This window comes from Eubalaena glacialis, chromosome 11 (genome assembly GCF_028564815.1).
Source record: "Eubalaena glacialis isolate mEubGla1 chromosome 11, mEubGla1.1.hap2.+ XY, whole genome shotgun sequence".
In the NCBI taxonomy this organism is placed as follows: domain Eukaryota; kingdom Metazoa; phylum Chordata; class Mammalia; order Artiodactyla; family Balaenidae; genus Eubalaena; species Eubalaena glacialis.
The window spans coordinates 41,461,894-41,477,417 of record NC_083726.1 but is presented as its reverse complement, the minus strand read 5'-3'; the positions used below and the strand labels follow the sequence as shown (position 1 = coordinate 41,477,417).

General features: G+C 35.3%; 1 protein-coding gene across 4 annotated transcripts in view; it reads left to right on the top strand.

The window, feature by feature from the left end:
• NAV3 (neuron navigator 3) overlaps positions 1–15,524 on the top strand; it is a 580,735-nt gene that overhangs the window by 504,473 nt on the left and 60,738 nt on the right. For all 4 annotated transcript variants that reach the window (XM_061206367.1, XM_061206364.1, XM_061206366.1 and 1 more), the window contains 4 exons: positions 2,234–2,422; positions 5,342–5,394; positions 10,842–10,865; positions 13,055–13,132. In XM_061206367.1, coding sequence (XP_061062350.1) covers positions 2,234–2,422; positions 5,342–5,394; positions 10,842–10,865; positions 13,055–13,132 — 344 coding nt within the window. The remainder of the gene's footprint in view (positions 1–2,233; positions 2,423–5,341; positions 5,395–10,841; positions 10,866–13,054; positions 13,133–15,524) is intronic.

Genomic DNA, 15,524 nt, shown 5'->3' with positions numbered 1-15,524 from the left:
CCTAATATATAGTCACACCTATATCTGTCCTATTAGAAATGTTTACATGTCTTCTCCTGGCTTTGAATGGATCTTAGAGGCCATTTATTCTGCCATTTTTTTTTTTTTTTTTAATTCATGAAGAAACGGAAGGGTAGAAATGGAGGTATTTGCCTAAAGCAAATGGAAAGCAAAGCCACCACTAGAAGCCCTGTACTATTTGGGTCCCATTACAAAAATTCTCTGTCCGTCATAATTTTGTCTTCTATTGCATAACTTTTCTCAGTCTATTCTATATTATTAATTTCTCTACCTTTCAGTCACCTCCCCTAGAGGTCACTCTTGAAGCCAGGGATCTTGCCATATTTATCTTTCTATTCAACCACAATAACAAAAAAGCAGACCTGTCATAGATTTTAACTTAATTGAACATTCTTAAATAAAATGAATATATTTCCAATGGAGAAGCTATCAGAAGTGCTTATAAATACAAACTATTCCTTTTAAAATCTACCCTAATCCTCATTACTATTTCTCTTTGAATGAGCTAAGTGTTATGTTTTAAAATTATAGTAGGACACTTACTTGAATATCTCTGCAACCATTCCGTAAGAACTATGCAAAGCCAAACAGTGAATGAAATGTCTTTCTAACCTCTATACACATATATTAAAATGATGTACTTCATTGCGTTGAATATTTCATTTATTTAGCAAAAAGTCAATTCATACTGTGGACCTAGAAGAGTACGATTTACCCCAATCCAGATACGTTAAACATAAACATTCAAGTCTAGAATGTCCTTTGGAGTGTCTTTTGGCTGTCCTCAGCTATCAGATTGATTGTCACTGCTGACTGAAGGAATGTGCCTGAAAGATCTCTCTCTCTTACTCTCTTGCTCTCTCTTCTTTTCTTCTTTCTTTCCTTCCTTCCATCCTTTCTTCCCTCCTTCCAATGGATTGGGGACTTTGCAAATCCACAGTTTCTTTCTTTCTTCCTTCCTTTCTTTCTTTCTTTCTTCTTTCTTTCTTTCTTTCTTTCTTTCTTTCATGTCACATATGCACACATAGATACAGTTCTTAGGTTTTTTATTTCTTTTCTTGGTCTTTTTTTACTCTAATTCATAGCTAGCTGTATCAGAGTTGTTCTGTGTATTGATTCATTAATACCTGTAAAATATCCAGCATAGTGCCTGGCAAATAGGAGATAATCTCCTTAAGTTATCTCATAGTATGTACTCCTCCTATTTTACTTTGTTCTAATATCCAGTAATTACATTAAGAAACGTAGTCTCTGTGTCAAAGAAAAAAATAGCATATTTTGAAATGATATCAGACTATGTCTAAGCCAAAGACATAAATTCCCCGAGGCTTTGAAAGTACTCAGCAGTTCTCTTCCTATCTTAAGAGCTTCCTGCCTGCTTTCTCATATGCCTGTAACAACTTGCATTTCTTAAATATGAGCATTTATGATAAATATATTTCTTAATTTTTCTGCTTTGCTTTTATTCCAAATTTTAAAACAGTATTGTTTTCCAATGTAATTACACATTCAGTCAACCACATCTTTCTTTAAATTGATGATTATCAGTTGGCCTAAAAAGTTGAGTGTCATTAGAACTATTTGGCAATAAGCACTAGGTAAATAAATTCATATTCCAAATTACAGACTTAAGGTACTGCTTTGGAAACACAAGTTTATGACTTTTGACAGTCTCACCGTGACATTCTCATCTTAGACACAGTAGAAAGTAGTTTTATGTGATTCACCTCACGATGAGCTATGGATACCACGTACATTAGATTATATTTCATTTTTATTTGCCTCTATTATAACCTAACTTTGATAATAATGATGGTACTGATTATGAACTGACAAAAATTTAGAACTCAAAATGAAAGTCTTTGGTTGGAAGCTTCAAACATTTCTTCCCGGGAAATTTAGATTTCTTGTATTTTATATTCCTTTCTATTTTTGCTTTTCCCATTAAAGTGATCTATTTTTTCTCTAAAAAGAAATGTGCAGCCTCTAGGAAGACAATCTTTCCTTCATAATGGGCAGCAGGAAATACCATGTTATTTCTAGCAAAAAACAGTAGAGGTGGCTCGATCGTTTTGTTTAATAATGCTTTAGAAATTGACATACTGCTTGCCATGAAAGTGCTAGAGAAAAAGAGGACTCCACTGTAACTGCTATTGAAAATTTCAGAGGCAGACATCCCAGAATAATAGGCTGTGTGTGCTTTGTTTTTCAGTGAGCCCGACAAATCTGTCTCAATTTAACCTTCCTGGGCCCAGCATGATGCGCTCAAACAGCATCCCAGCCCAAGACTCATCCTTCGATCTCTACGACGACTCCCAGCTTTGTGGGAGTGCCACATCTCTGGAGGAGAGGCCACGGGCCATCAGCCATTCAGGCTCATTCAGGGACAGCATGGAAGAAGGTAGGCATCGGGGGAAATAAAGATGAAGTTGCTTTAGTTAACTCAGACATGAAAACTATCACATCACTTACGTCACAAGGATTCCCTCAACAAAGTAAATAAGTAAAACCCTCACTTGGGAGCCCTGAAGCTTGAAGAAATTTTAGTCTGCATTACCTTCTGTTTCTTTCTGTATTTGGAAATATGCCAGAAATTGTTTAGACTAATACTTGGCTATAGAGCAGTTCAGAGTAAGTCTGGTGTTCTCATACAGAAATCTGTGTAATTTTAAAGACTATTTACCCTGGTGTGCCAAATATCCAAGTGACTGTTTTGTTTGACACCTCAGTTCAAAAACCATAAAAGATACATAAACCAGAAAAAATTCTCTTATGAAACAACCACATGCTGCCGATTTTTATTCTCAGAAACTCCCTCTGGTGTTAGTTTTTATTATCATATTATTTTAGAATTCATATTGTGCCTGCTTTTTGCTTTATTAGTTACACTTCCTTATCCATTACATTAAGATTCTCACCTGACCTAATAAATGTCTTTGTAGTTGTAAAGTTCTACATGGATACTTTATAACAAAAGCTCTTTGAAAAACTCAGGAGGCTTAATTGATTTTCAAATGTATGTAATTTTCTAAACTGTATAACCTCAAATGTCAAACTTGATGATAATATTTGAGAGATTTTCTTCTTTGATTTAATGAATGATTTTTAAGTACCCACAAAGGAAAATTGTGGCACACATATTATAAAGCATATCAGCTAAGGATAAAATAAAGGTAAACACAGAAGTTCAAATAGATTAGAATAAAATCAGATGTGTAATCAGCCCTACTATCCTAGTCCTTAGTAAGTCTGTATAAAAGAAGGGACTCTAGATCTTTAAGCATACCAAGGGTTTAAACCTCTGGTCATCCATTTATCTGTGGTATGAACATGAGCTAGTTTTGTAACTTTATTAGCCCTGATTTCTGTATCTGTAATTTCTAAGGATGAAAACAGAGTCAAGAATAGTTCTGTTCCCTTCTCTTTCCCCTTCCGACCTTCCTATTTAAAGTATCTTCTGACTATAATTGAGGTAGCTGTGAAAATTGACTCCTGGTCTTCAGGTTACCGCTGTACATTTATTTAACACGCTGGTACTAAATCAGTTGACCATAGTTGCCACTGCCTTTTGGGATATTAACCAAACCACTGAATTCACCATGACAGGTAGTGAATTTTACCCTGAGGGTCTGCTGATTGCTTCAAGTGTAGACAAAATGTAATTAATCTGAAATGTAAAGTCATCGCTTTTCTGAAATGGTTCTATCACTCTCTTCACAGACAGGTTCTATCACTCTTATAATACTGGAAAAATGATTTGCTAAGCATACTGATGGCTTTCTAGAATGCCTCATTGACAGAGCGAATGCTCTTTATATGCTGGGAAATTCTGGCCTTCCATGTATGAGAATTAAATAATCTGAACTGTTGAAAGCCAGCCCCAGTGGGCGAGATGGCTTTTTGATGTCTATACATTGAATACTGAATTATTATAATTCTTAAATTATGCTCTAAAATCAAGGAATTGTTGGACAGGAAATGTAAGGGACTTTATTGATTCCCTGCCCGGTGCTCACGGTGAAAGATGAGGAGACTGAGCCACAAACTTTAAGGTTATAGACCTAAGCAGCAGAAAAAGACTAAAAATGGGATCTCCTGATTCATCGTCCACCTTCCTACTGGTACACCATGCTAACCGTCTAAGTTCACACCAGTGTTACTAGAAGTTGAAAGAATGTGCTTTTCTTTAAAGATGACTAGCATTTTTCACATCTCACAGAGTGATTTGCTCAAGCTAGGACTCTGGGAGTTGTCCTTTATTCTGCTTTTGACCCACATCAGTTTTAAAGAGGTTCTTCCTGGTGTCTCTCAAATTCATCCCTTTATTTTCATCCCAACTGCCTCTATCCTACACAGTTTTCCCGGTCCTCTCCAGACCAGGTCGTGAGCACCCGCAGGTGCTTTTGTAGTACCCAGAACATTGCTCTTAATAGTATGTATATGACCCTGTTGTGATTATCTTTTTAGTTACATATCTTTCTACTTCTTTTTGAGCTCCTAGGATTGTGACATTCAATTTTACAGTCCCAGCATCTAGCAAGGGCCTGTCACATTGTGTGCATTTGACTAGTGTTTATTTAATGGATGAGTAAGCAGAAATAACCTTATATTATCCCACAATGAAAAGAGGAAGAACTTTTCTACAAATATAATTAAGCACAATTTTATGCACCTTTTGGGCTTAATATACATTGGACTTGCAGAAATAGAAATCATTCTGTTAATTGTTTAAGATTGGTATTTTGATGCACCTACCTAAAAGACAGTATGCAATTTCCATCCTTAATTTCAATGAGACACCACCTTGAAATAAGAAGTACTTTTCTGTTACTAAAATTATGAAGGAAACCATCCTTCTCCATTAGAATGGGTATAATCAGCTCATCACAGATAGTGCTGGAAGAGCTTATTTCCCTGAAAGTTTATGGAGAAAAAAAGTGAAAATGGATCTTTGTTGTATAAAAATGAAATTAAATAAAATACATAAAGTTTTTTTAAAGTTTAAACTTTCATGGCAACTTTAGGTGTCCATGATTTTCTGATTATTTATTATGTGGGAGTTTACTCTAGTTTTCAATACGTGCAAAGCATGCTAGAAGGGCTTGCACTTGTCAGTTCTCTGTAACGTGGTGGAGGAGGTACTTTAGGGACCTTTCCATGGCTCAACATTTCGATCTCTAAAAAATGACAGCAGACTTGTTCTCAGATTCTTATGTTATTTTTATTTCCTTAACCACCTATTCTTCACTTTTCAGTAAAGGCCGGGTGGTTCTGAGCAGACTTCATTACTTCACCTCTTGTTCTTTTTTGCTTTCTTCAGTTCATGGCTCTTCATTATCACTGGTCTCCAGCACTTCTTCTCTTTACTCTACGGTAAGTGTTGACTGTTAAGAAAATGCTTTTGCCTTTGCCAAGCACACAAATGGTTAAATAGGTTGGCATTTACACAGAAGCCGCACAGTTAAATAAGGGTGTCCTCTAAGGTCCTGCATACTGATAAGGTGGCGGATGCTCTCCCAGCCCTTCTGTGGCTCATTTGTATGTGCTTCCACCTGACTTTTATGTACTCATTGTAATCAATGAGTGGATAGAAAACTGAATCTCATAAAACCCGATGGGCTATGACTCGGAATCCCTGAAACCATGTACGATGATCCACCGTAATCTTATAATACTGACCACTTTTCCTTGTTCGGTTCCCTGAGCCATGACTGGTAATTGTTCTATGGTATTTTCTCCATTTTCTTTTTTAAGTTCATTTTTTGAGAAGATCATACCAAAGGGTAAAAGCCTAAAAGGCTTGGTGATTTTTAAAACTGTATCTTCTGAAAGAGTGTGATTTTAAAAACTTCATTACTTAAGGGAGAAATGCCAGTGTATCAACGTATTTTCCCAATGTGTGAAATTATATTTTGTTTTTGCCAAGATGAGTTTTCTGTCCACTTATTAAAATTTCATCATTTTCAAAAAAATAGTCTACAGGCAGTTACGTTTTACGAAAAGGTTCCTTCATCCTAGGTTAGAGCGGGGTATATTTTAGTTTATGAACCTCACTGAGTCTTGAGCACTATGAATAATCCCTAATCCTGTATCGAAAGGTTCATGAAAATTTCAACGCCTCAGCTGTCACTGAATAACTAAGCATTAAGGGCAATACTAATTTTTTCATTCGTTTTCATTAAGTTCAAATGTTATGGCCCTCTTTTTATATTTATTGCTTTAAAGTGTTACTCAAGATCAGACTGTCATTGGCAGAGGCAATATTTTTCTTATCATTTCTCCTTTTAATGATTAACATTGCCAATCGATTCTATGAATAATGAAATCACTGTTAGCATTTAGATAAATCTGCTGTTTTAGGCAAATGGATAAAGAAGTGAGAAATGTAAAAATGTATCGGAAAAAACACAAAGAAGAAATATGTCGTGTTCCTCCTATTGGGCCAATGCCACTGCTTGACGGGAGATATATTCTGACTTAAACCCTTGCAGTTGAAGTCTCTATATAACATTAAAAGATGCAGCATCATTATAGTCATATTTGAAATATATAAAAAACAATATTTGGATAAGAAACTACCTTCATGAAGCCTGAGAAAAACTCAAGAAGAAAAAGAGCATGGGTTGAGGAAAAACAGATGGCTAATTAGTATACAAGAGTCTAATAGACATTTCTGTGATAATAAAATTACTCTATACCTGTACTAGATTATACAGTAACCACTAGTCACATGTGGCTATTGAGTATTTGAATTGTGTGTGGTATGACAAAGGAAGTGCATCTTTTATTTTAAGTAATTTGAATTTATATAGACACGTACCTCGTGGCTGCTATACTGGATATTACAGGTTTACAGGGAACAAAGGAGGTACATTTTAAAAATTATAGATTTATAGGAGCAGATGTCAAAATAATAAGGATAAATTAGAAAGTATAAATGAGAAGTATTAAGAGTACAATACGAAATAGGCACAGAGATGAAAATAAAGAGACTATACACACATATTTATGTGATGAAATAGACCCTCATGTTAAGTGTGAAAAGAATGGATTAGGTGATCAAATCACATGAGAAGGTGATATTATTAGGAAATTAAGAAATTTAAATAGTTCTATTAGAAATGATGGAAATTATATACTTGAACTGACAACCTGTAGTAAGACAATTAAAATAAATGGATATGTGGAGGACTAATAAAGAGAAAAATTGCAGGTGATAGAGGAGTCATTTCTGTCTCCAGTCCCCCATTATCATGCACTGATAGTTAATTGGCAACGAAAATATATCTGTGAAAGTGCTTTCAAACTATGAAGTGAAAAATCAATTTATCATTTTTTTTCATGCCTCCTTAAGGACTCAGGATAAAGGATCAGTTGATTTACATTTTTGCCTGACTCTATCAGAAATTATTGTGTGACATCAGGCAAGTTGCTAAATTTCTTTGGACTGTACCTGCAACATAAAGTTGGCAAACAGCAGCCAGATCTATCCCATCTGTCCCAAGGGATTTCTGCAATAGTTAGAGAAGATAAGGTTCATTACATACCATAAATTACAAAAAATTATAAACTGCATGGGAGCACCATTTATATCATAGTCTTTGTGATTTGCACCTTTGAAGTTATGCCATGTGCAAGTAACACAGTTGTGCATGATATCCCTTCATAAAATAATTAGGGAATTTGCTGGCGGTCCAGTGGTTAGGACTCCGCACTTCCACTGCCAGGGGCCTGAGTTCAATCCCTGGTTGGGGAACTAAGATCCCACAAGCCACGTGGTGTGGGGAAAAAAAAAAAAAATTAAAGTGTTTAGGGAAAATAGATTCTTTTTTTTTTTTTTTTAAAGGACTATTAGACACTATTTGCTATTATGAGGCAATATACTGCTCTTCCTAACCATGAATATAAACAGTCTTTAACACCATCATTTATGCAACTTATAGAATTCTATGTTTTGATTAAAAATATTAAACTAACAAAGATGACTTGTTGCAAAGAACATTTACCTGTCAAATTACCAATATAATAAATCCAATTGAAAGGATTGTTTCTTCACATATAACTCTTGAAGTCTCTACCAATTATAATTTGGTAAAATTTTCCAAAGTACCTTGTTATAAAGCTGAGTAAATCATCTTACAGAATTTTTGAGCGGAAAGATCCAGGGAGATTACACACTGGTTGGAAATCACAGACCCAATCTGACCTGCCAAGCTGTTACCTTTGGCAAACTTTGAGTTTGTGTGTTTGTTTTTAAATCTAAGCCAACACTGAGAAAATATGGAGTTTTACCTAAAAATTCAAATTTCTCAGTTCCTTTTGAAAGCAATCGGAATATCTCGCAACACGGAGATGAAATTCCTCCAGGTTTACAGCATCGCCCCCTTTAGATGTTGGCATGTGATCTCAGGCAAGACCCAGCCTCCACCAATTCTCTTCCTGACACTGAAGCTGAGTTTGCACTGTTAGTTATTATTGTGCTCTTGCATTTCTTGCAGGAAAGAAATACTCCTCAGTATCCATATCTTTATGAAAAGTGGGGAAAACAGATAACCTAGGAAGGCTGTGTGATTTTTTTTAATACCCAGGACTCTTTTTATTCTTTGTATGTCTAGTCCTGTTAAACATTTAAAATTTTGATCCTTGCAACAGATGTTTTCTGAGTGGCTGTATATTAAAAATTGTATTGAACCCGTTTTGTACTTGGAATCTAATTTGTATTGATTTCATAAGAGTGAGGGCTATGTTAGTTCATTGTGGAGCCCTTCAGCATATTTCCTAACACATAGCTAATACTAAAGTAAACATTTTTTGATCAGTAAATTTGAAAGGATGAATGAATGGCCAAGTAATGGCTTACAGAATAAAGAATCATCTAATATATTTTTATTTAGGCAAGGTGTTTTATATTGTTTACCACCCTTGAGGACATTGGGCCAGCTTCAAAACCATCATTTAAAAATGGCAAGTAATCATATTCCATCATAATGTCATCAATCCATGCCTAACCCACTGAAAGAAATATTAATATTCTGGCTCATTGCTTCAACTTTATGGTAACACCTACCCAGTATTGCTAACCACAGGATATGAAAGAAGGCAAAGATTAAAGAAAAAGTTAGTTCTGAAAAGTCAGCAAAGAGAAAGTCATTCTGTACAGTATATATAGGATTAATATGTGATGGTTACACATATAACTAGTGTGTGTAACTTATTCAGGGCTTTTTTAATGAAAAAATGTGATGACTGTCTTTCTTGACTATTTTTTTTTAAATAGCATACAATGCTCTTTTCAATATGCAAGTTACTTATTGAGTATCAGTTCTATATAATCCTAGCAAGCCTAGAAGTAGGATTTGGACAGAATAAACTGGCAGTAAATATGCAAAATACCAGGGAAACCAAATAGTCAAAGTTAATCATGCCATATGTCTCAAGGCAAACAACCTCCAGTTTTCTCTTGATCCATGAAATTTTTATCTTAAAATTCCTTCATTCTGTCTGATTCAAAAATCAAACTTTATATGAAACATTGAAATTATTATAACTTAAAAATATTGAATCTTCACTTTAAAAAGTTGAGATATAAAACATTAAAGCTTTATGTCAGAATTTGTTTTTAAAACAGTTTTCCTATAAAGGTTATTACGATTCTACTAGTTAACCACTCTTCATTTAACCTCTATATTAATAACTATACATATTTTTTAAGAATAAAGAAAATATAGGATAGAAAAAAATCAAGTTTAAAAGAGATGCTTATGCATAAAAAATATCCTGAGGGTTATTTTACTTTGTTTTAGTTTATGTTTTCTGGAGGAAAAGAAGAGATAAAAAATGGTTTAGGTACTTCTGCGTCAGTTAATCAGGAAATGTCTCAAAAGGAGAGATAGGAGATTGTTTTTCAGCTTTGGATCTGCTCAAGGCAGTGAACAGACTTGTAATGTTCAGCAATATTATGCATTCTCCAGCTTTTTCCAGAATGAGGGAGCTTCCCAAATACAATGGCACACATAATTCATTTTCTGGCATTTTGCAGCCCAACATGAAGAAGAAAAACAGAGCTAGGAGTTTTCTACAGCTGAGGCCAAAACACCCCTCGAGGTCCTACAGCAGTGCTCATTTCCATTATCTGTGGAGCCGATGTTTGTCAGCCACTTTTATCACCGCCTTACCACTGGGGGTTTTAATGTTTTGCTGACTTGGAGCCCAATAAACTTATTTAATGATCATTAAGAAAAGCAAATAAAATAGAAACTAATCAGCAGATTTTCTGTGGTTGTCAGTACAGGTCAATATTTTTCCTCTAGTCTTATTTGGCATTCTTTATGATTTATATATCACAGAATAAAATTCCGACTCCTAGGTCTTGGCTAAAAAATCTCTGTAATTTCATAGAGTATAAATTTCCTAAAATCTGTATAAAAAAAAATCTACTCTATTATTTTTTTCTGCACTCATCTTTTTTAAAGTGTAATTTTATAACTTTTCTTTTTGTTGTTTATGGTCTGGATCTTAGGGTAACACCATTTTTTAATTCTATCCTTTGCTTTCAAGACATAGTATATATCCATAAATCAAATAACTGATATTTTTAAAATACCATTAGGTTTGTATATAACGAAATATTCATTTGCAGTCCTACAGGTTCCTGTTTTTACTGTTTTAATTTAATAATATCATATATTTTACCATGTTCTTATGTTAGACCAAAATAACATTTTAAATGCACAGTATAATTATTTTATTCTTTTATACTTGTAGAATGAATTGACACTAATTATTTATAGTTAAATTCTTTCTCCTTTTTTCTTTTACAGGCTGAAGAAAAGGCTCATTCAGAGGTAAAAACCTTGTAGCATTTTTACATTTGACTGTTTTCGTTTACATTTATGATGAAATGAGTGTTTCGACCACTAGAGGGCTCTGTGATACAACCCATAACTCTCCAACACTGTTAATAGAAGTGACCCAGCTAGTGATAAATGGTCTTGGATATTTCCTCTTAAAAGAAAATGAAACGAAGTTTTTAGAAGCAAACTCTTTTCTCACGTTCTAGCTTGGAGTCTTAACTCAACATCTAATAACTTGTCTCTAGTAGTAAGCACTTACAAATCTTTGATGGATGAATGAATGAATGTGTGGTCTATTATAGTCTCTTCCCCCACTGCCTGTTAGACTAAGTGCATAGGATTAAGGCAAGTATTGAATTTGAGGCACTAGACCTCCACAACACAATTTACCAGTATCCCAGCCCATCTATTATTTGGTGCCAGGACTTTGCTTCTTCTAATCACTTGATGTCTAGTGTAGTATATTGTTCTAATCACGCACATTTCACAAATATTTCATCGCAATCACATACAAATCAGATTGCAGCCTGGAGAGAACATTCTTTTTCTTTCCCTCTGTATAAGAGTTGTCCTGGCCAAGGAGAGCAGGGAGACTTTAATTAGGCCTTTATTTAAGGTGTGCTAATGACTATTTGATTGGTTTTACCATGAGCAAAGAAAAATGCATTGGTAACAGCCTCTGCAAAGGAACTCTTCCCTTTGAAGTTTTATTAGCCTTTTAAAGTAAAATTTGTGCTGTATTTTTAAAAAATTGAAGAAGTGTAAATTATATCCATTTTACCTTTATAATTGCTAGACCAAAGAGTAAATACAGTTTTGAAAAACCTAAACTATTTACATCTCACGGACATGGCAAAATTCTACCATCGACCACAATATGTATAGCTACTAAGGCATAGAAATACCACACCTGTTTGCTGTATTAGTAGTTATCCACCTCCCCTTTAATTATTTATGCCCCATAGTAGGTCATGGTTCTTTTTTAATGATTTATATTACTTTAAGGTTTCCTAGATTCTATTTTAAAGGAAATCTGATCATGTAATAGAGACTATTAATTTGAGAAAGCCTCTTTGAATTTGTATTGTTTTAAGAATAAAATAGATGTTCTCTGCTTTCTGGAACCATTTGCGGTCATCATCATTTGAATGCAGTTCAAATGCTCTTTGGGTCTGGGTGTATCTCTTTTTTTAAAGGACAGGAGTCAAATGGAATCACATTTACTAAAATTATGTAAATGTCCCCTGTCTCTAATTCCAGTTTAAAGTTTAGTTCTTTTTTAGAGTCTTTTCAGTATTTACCACCATTTCCTCTCCACAAAAATCTAATGGGTAGGAAAAAAAAAAAAAAAAAGACAGTTAATGAACTGTGTCAAGAATGCTCTTTCAAACTAAGGTAGTGTTTTGAAAGTCTAACTACAACAATAGAAGACTTGTTTTTGAAGAAATGAGAATCATCAGAGTAGAATGTTTGGCACCAAAGTAACTAAAATCCCTTGAGACCAGAAGTATACTTGTAGACTTAGTCTCAGTTGCTTATGAATATCTTAACCTTACTAATCACTGTTTATATTTCATGGAAACGTGAAACATGCAGATTAAACTGTGGAAAGTGCTTAAATTAAAATTTTAAATATGATATATACTCTCATCTTTTTCTGGTTCACTTTTATTTGAGTGTGGACCTAACCAAACAGGAAAACATTTTAGCATATTTATGTTGGTGGTTTATCTAGCCATTTGCACAGTATTACTGATTTTTCCCCTTTTTTGAAACTATGGATAATCTATAACAGCATTTCTGCCCAGAGCTCATAGTAACTCACTGAATAAAGGGCATTATAACAAAGACTTGGGAAGGCTTCTCTGAGTGTTAGGAATTAAAACTCCAGCCAATAAAATTATTTTCAAATATGTAATCATTAAATGTTGAATTGGAGCCAACTTTCAGTGACTGCAGGATATTCTACAGCTTCTGAGAAGTTGCCAAAGTATAGGAAATAAAAATAAACATACAAAAATGGATAGAAAAATAAAAAGACCCAGAAAATATATATATGTATATTTAGTGGGGGTAGGATGAGCTAATTATATAGTATTGGCTTTTTTGGATTGACTTCTTAGTTTTAAGTTAAAATCTACTAGCATATTGATTTGATTTTTTTTTTAAATTACACTCAGCAAATCCATAAACTACGGAGAGAGCTTGTTGCATCACAAGAAAAAGTTGCCACTCTCACATCTCAACTTTCAGCAAATGTAAGTCACTTTTGATTTTTTTTGATATATTAAAACAGATGTTTATATAGTAAATGGGATAATTTTAGTAACAGACTCACAAACTTTAAATGCCCAAAATTATACAGACTTTTTTTTTTGTAATGTTTTCTGGCTTTATTTATTTATTTATTTATTTATTTTTTTGGCTGTGTTGGGTCTTCATTTCTGTGCGAGGGCTTTCTCTAGTTGCGGCAAGCGGGGGCCACTCTTCATCGCGGTGCGCGGGCCTCTCACTGTCGCGGCCTCTCTTGTTGCGGAGCACAGGTTCCAGACGCGCAGACTCAGTAGTTGTGGCTCACGGGCCTAGTTGCTCCGTGGCATGTGGGATCTTCCCAGACCAGGGCTTGAACCCGTGTCCCCTGCATTGGCAGGCAGATTCTCAACCACTGCGCCACCAGGGAAGCCCCTGTACAGACTTTAAGTCACTAAATAGTGGGGCTTTCCTGCACGCTGGGTAATCAAACGTACATCCACGTTGATGAGAAATCACAATGTGGTTAAAATGGCTTTTTGTTTCTTGTAAAGTTGGAAACATTAGTAAAACCTACAAGTGTCATTTCTTTTCTTATTTCTCATTGTTACCAACGCCCAGCCCCACATATGTAAGACTTTCTTCAGCTCCAAGACAATGAGGGGTTGACAGTGATTAACTGTGGAGTATAAAAAATTCTTGTGCCCTGTCTCCTTCAGCACAATTTATTGGACAATTAGTTAAGCAGCCAGTTAATTCTCTAAATTTGGGTTTCTTAGCTATGTTATAAATGAGCTACAGTTCTCTCAAAAACCTTGGTAGCCTCCTTATAGCAGTTTAAGCAGCTGAGGATGGCAAAAAATGATGATGGCAAAAACCATCAATTATATTAACATTTACTGAAGATCTTTCAGTGTGCCAGGGAGTATACTCAGAGTAGGAGCAGAAATAAAGGCTAACATGTGGCATCGTGCCTGGCCCTAGGAAACAACAGTGTTAGAAGCAGCAGTGAGGGGTGAGGAAGCTCCCGCTATTTTGCCGTATGTCCTGACACCTTCACTCAGCATCAGTCTGCTCACTTCCGCGGGGTGGCTTTGGGCCTGTTCCTTGCCTCACCGCTCTGCTCTGCGTGGAGTTCTCCCATCTGCTCAACAAAGCTTAACACAGCAGGAGTGAGCAAATGTGGGCCCACTGGGTATGATTTAAATAAGAGAGATTTTAAGAATAAAAGTTATTGTGCAATATATTGGGTTGGCAAAAAGTTTGGGTTTTTCCATACCATCAAGAACCCAAACGAATTTTTTGGCCAATCCAGTACCTTCCACAGTATATAAGTATTGAATTGACTTTAGCTTTTTAACTTTGGGAGAATCAAATGAATTTGGGATTGGTTATATTTATTTATTTATTTATTTATTTATTCATTCATTCATTCATTTATTTATTTTTTAATTTATGGCTGTGTTGGGTCTTCGTTTCTGTACGAGGGCTTTCTCTAGTTGTGGCAAGCGGGGGCCACTCTTCATCGCGTTGCGCGGGCCTCTCACTATCACGGCCTCTCTTGTTGCGGAGCACAGGCTCCAGACGCACAGGCTCAGTAGTTGTGGCGCACAGGCTTAGTTGCTCTGCGGCATGTGGGATCTTCCCAGACCAGGGCTCGAACCCGTGTCCCCTGCATTGGCAGGCAGATTCTCAACCACTGCGCCACCAGGGAAGCCCCTATATTTATTTTTTATAGATGTTGTCAGGGGATTCTTAAAATAATAGCAGGTTTTAGAGAACTGTTTAGACAATACTGAAAGAGAACAGTATTATTTAACCCATATTTTTTGTCTAAGAATAATTCTTAAATAGTTCAGAAGCCACTGTAAATTTTATACTATAGGCTATATGTATGGTAGTATAAAGCACTCCTGTCTAGATTCCTGAATTTGTACCCAGAGGACATATTACAGTGTAAAAGCCGTAACACACTGGGTTGTGTTTGTCTGCAATGAGGAAGGCTCAACGACAGACCCTATGCGCTGGATAGTAAAGATATAAATGTCTTGAATGATTACTCAGAGTTTTGTTTTATTTTGTAAGTGTCTCTTGCATGGACTTACATATCAGTTGTTGGATTAATAAACGGCTGCTATACATAATGGAATTTGGGCTTTTACACAATAATGTTTATACTGTCTCCATTTAAAAAGTAATACGGTTGACCCTTGAACAACACGGGTTTGAACTGTGCAGGTCCACTTATGCATGGATATTTTAAAAATCTGCATGTAAGTGGATCCACACATTTCTAAATATCTGCATATAACTGGACCCGCATAGTTCAAACCCGTGTTGTTTAAGGGTCAACCATACACAATCCATGGTTGATTGAACCCTTGGATGTGGAACTCACAG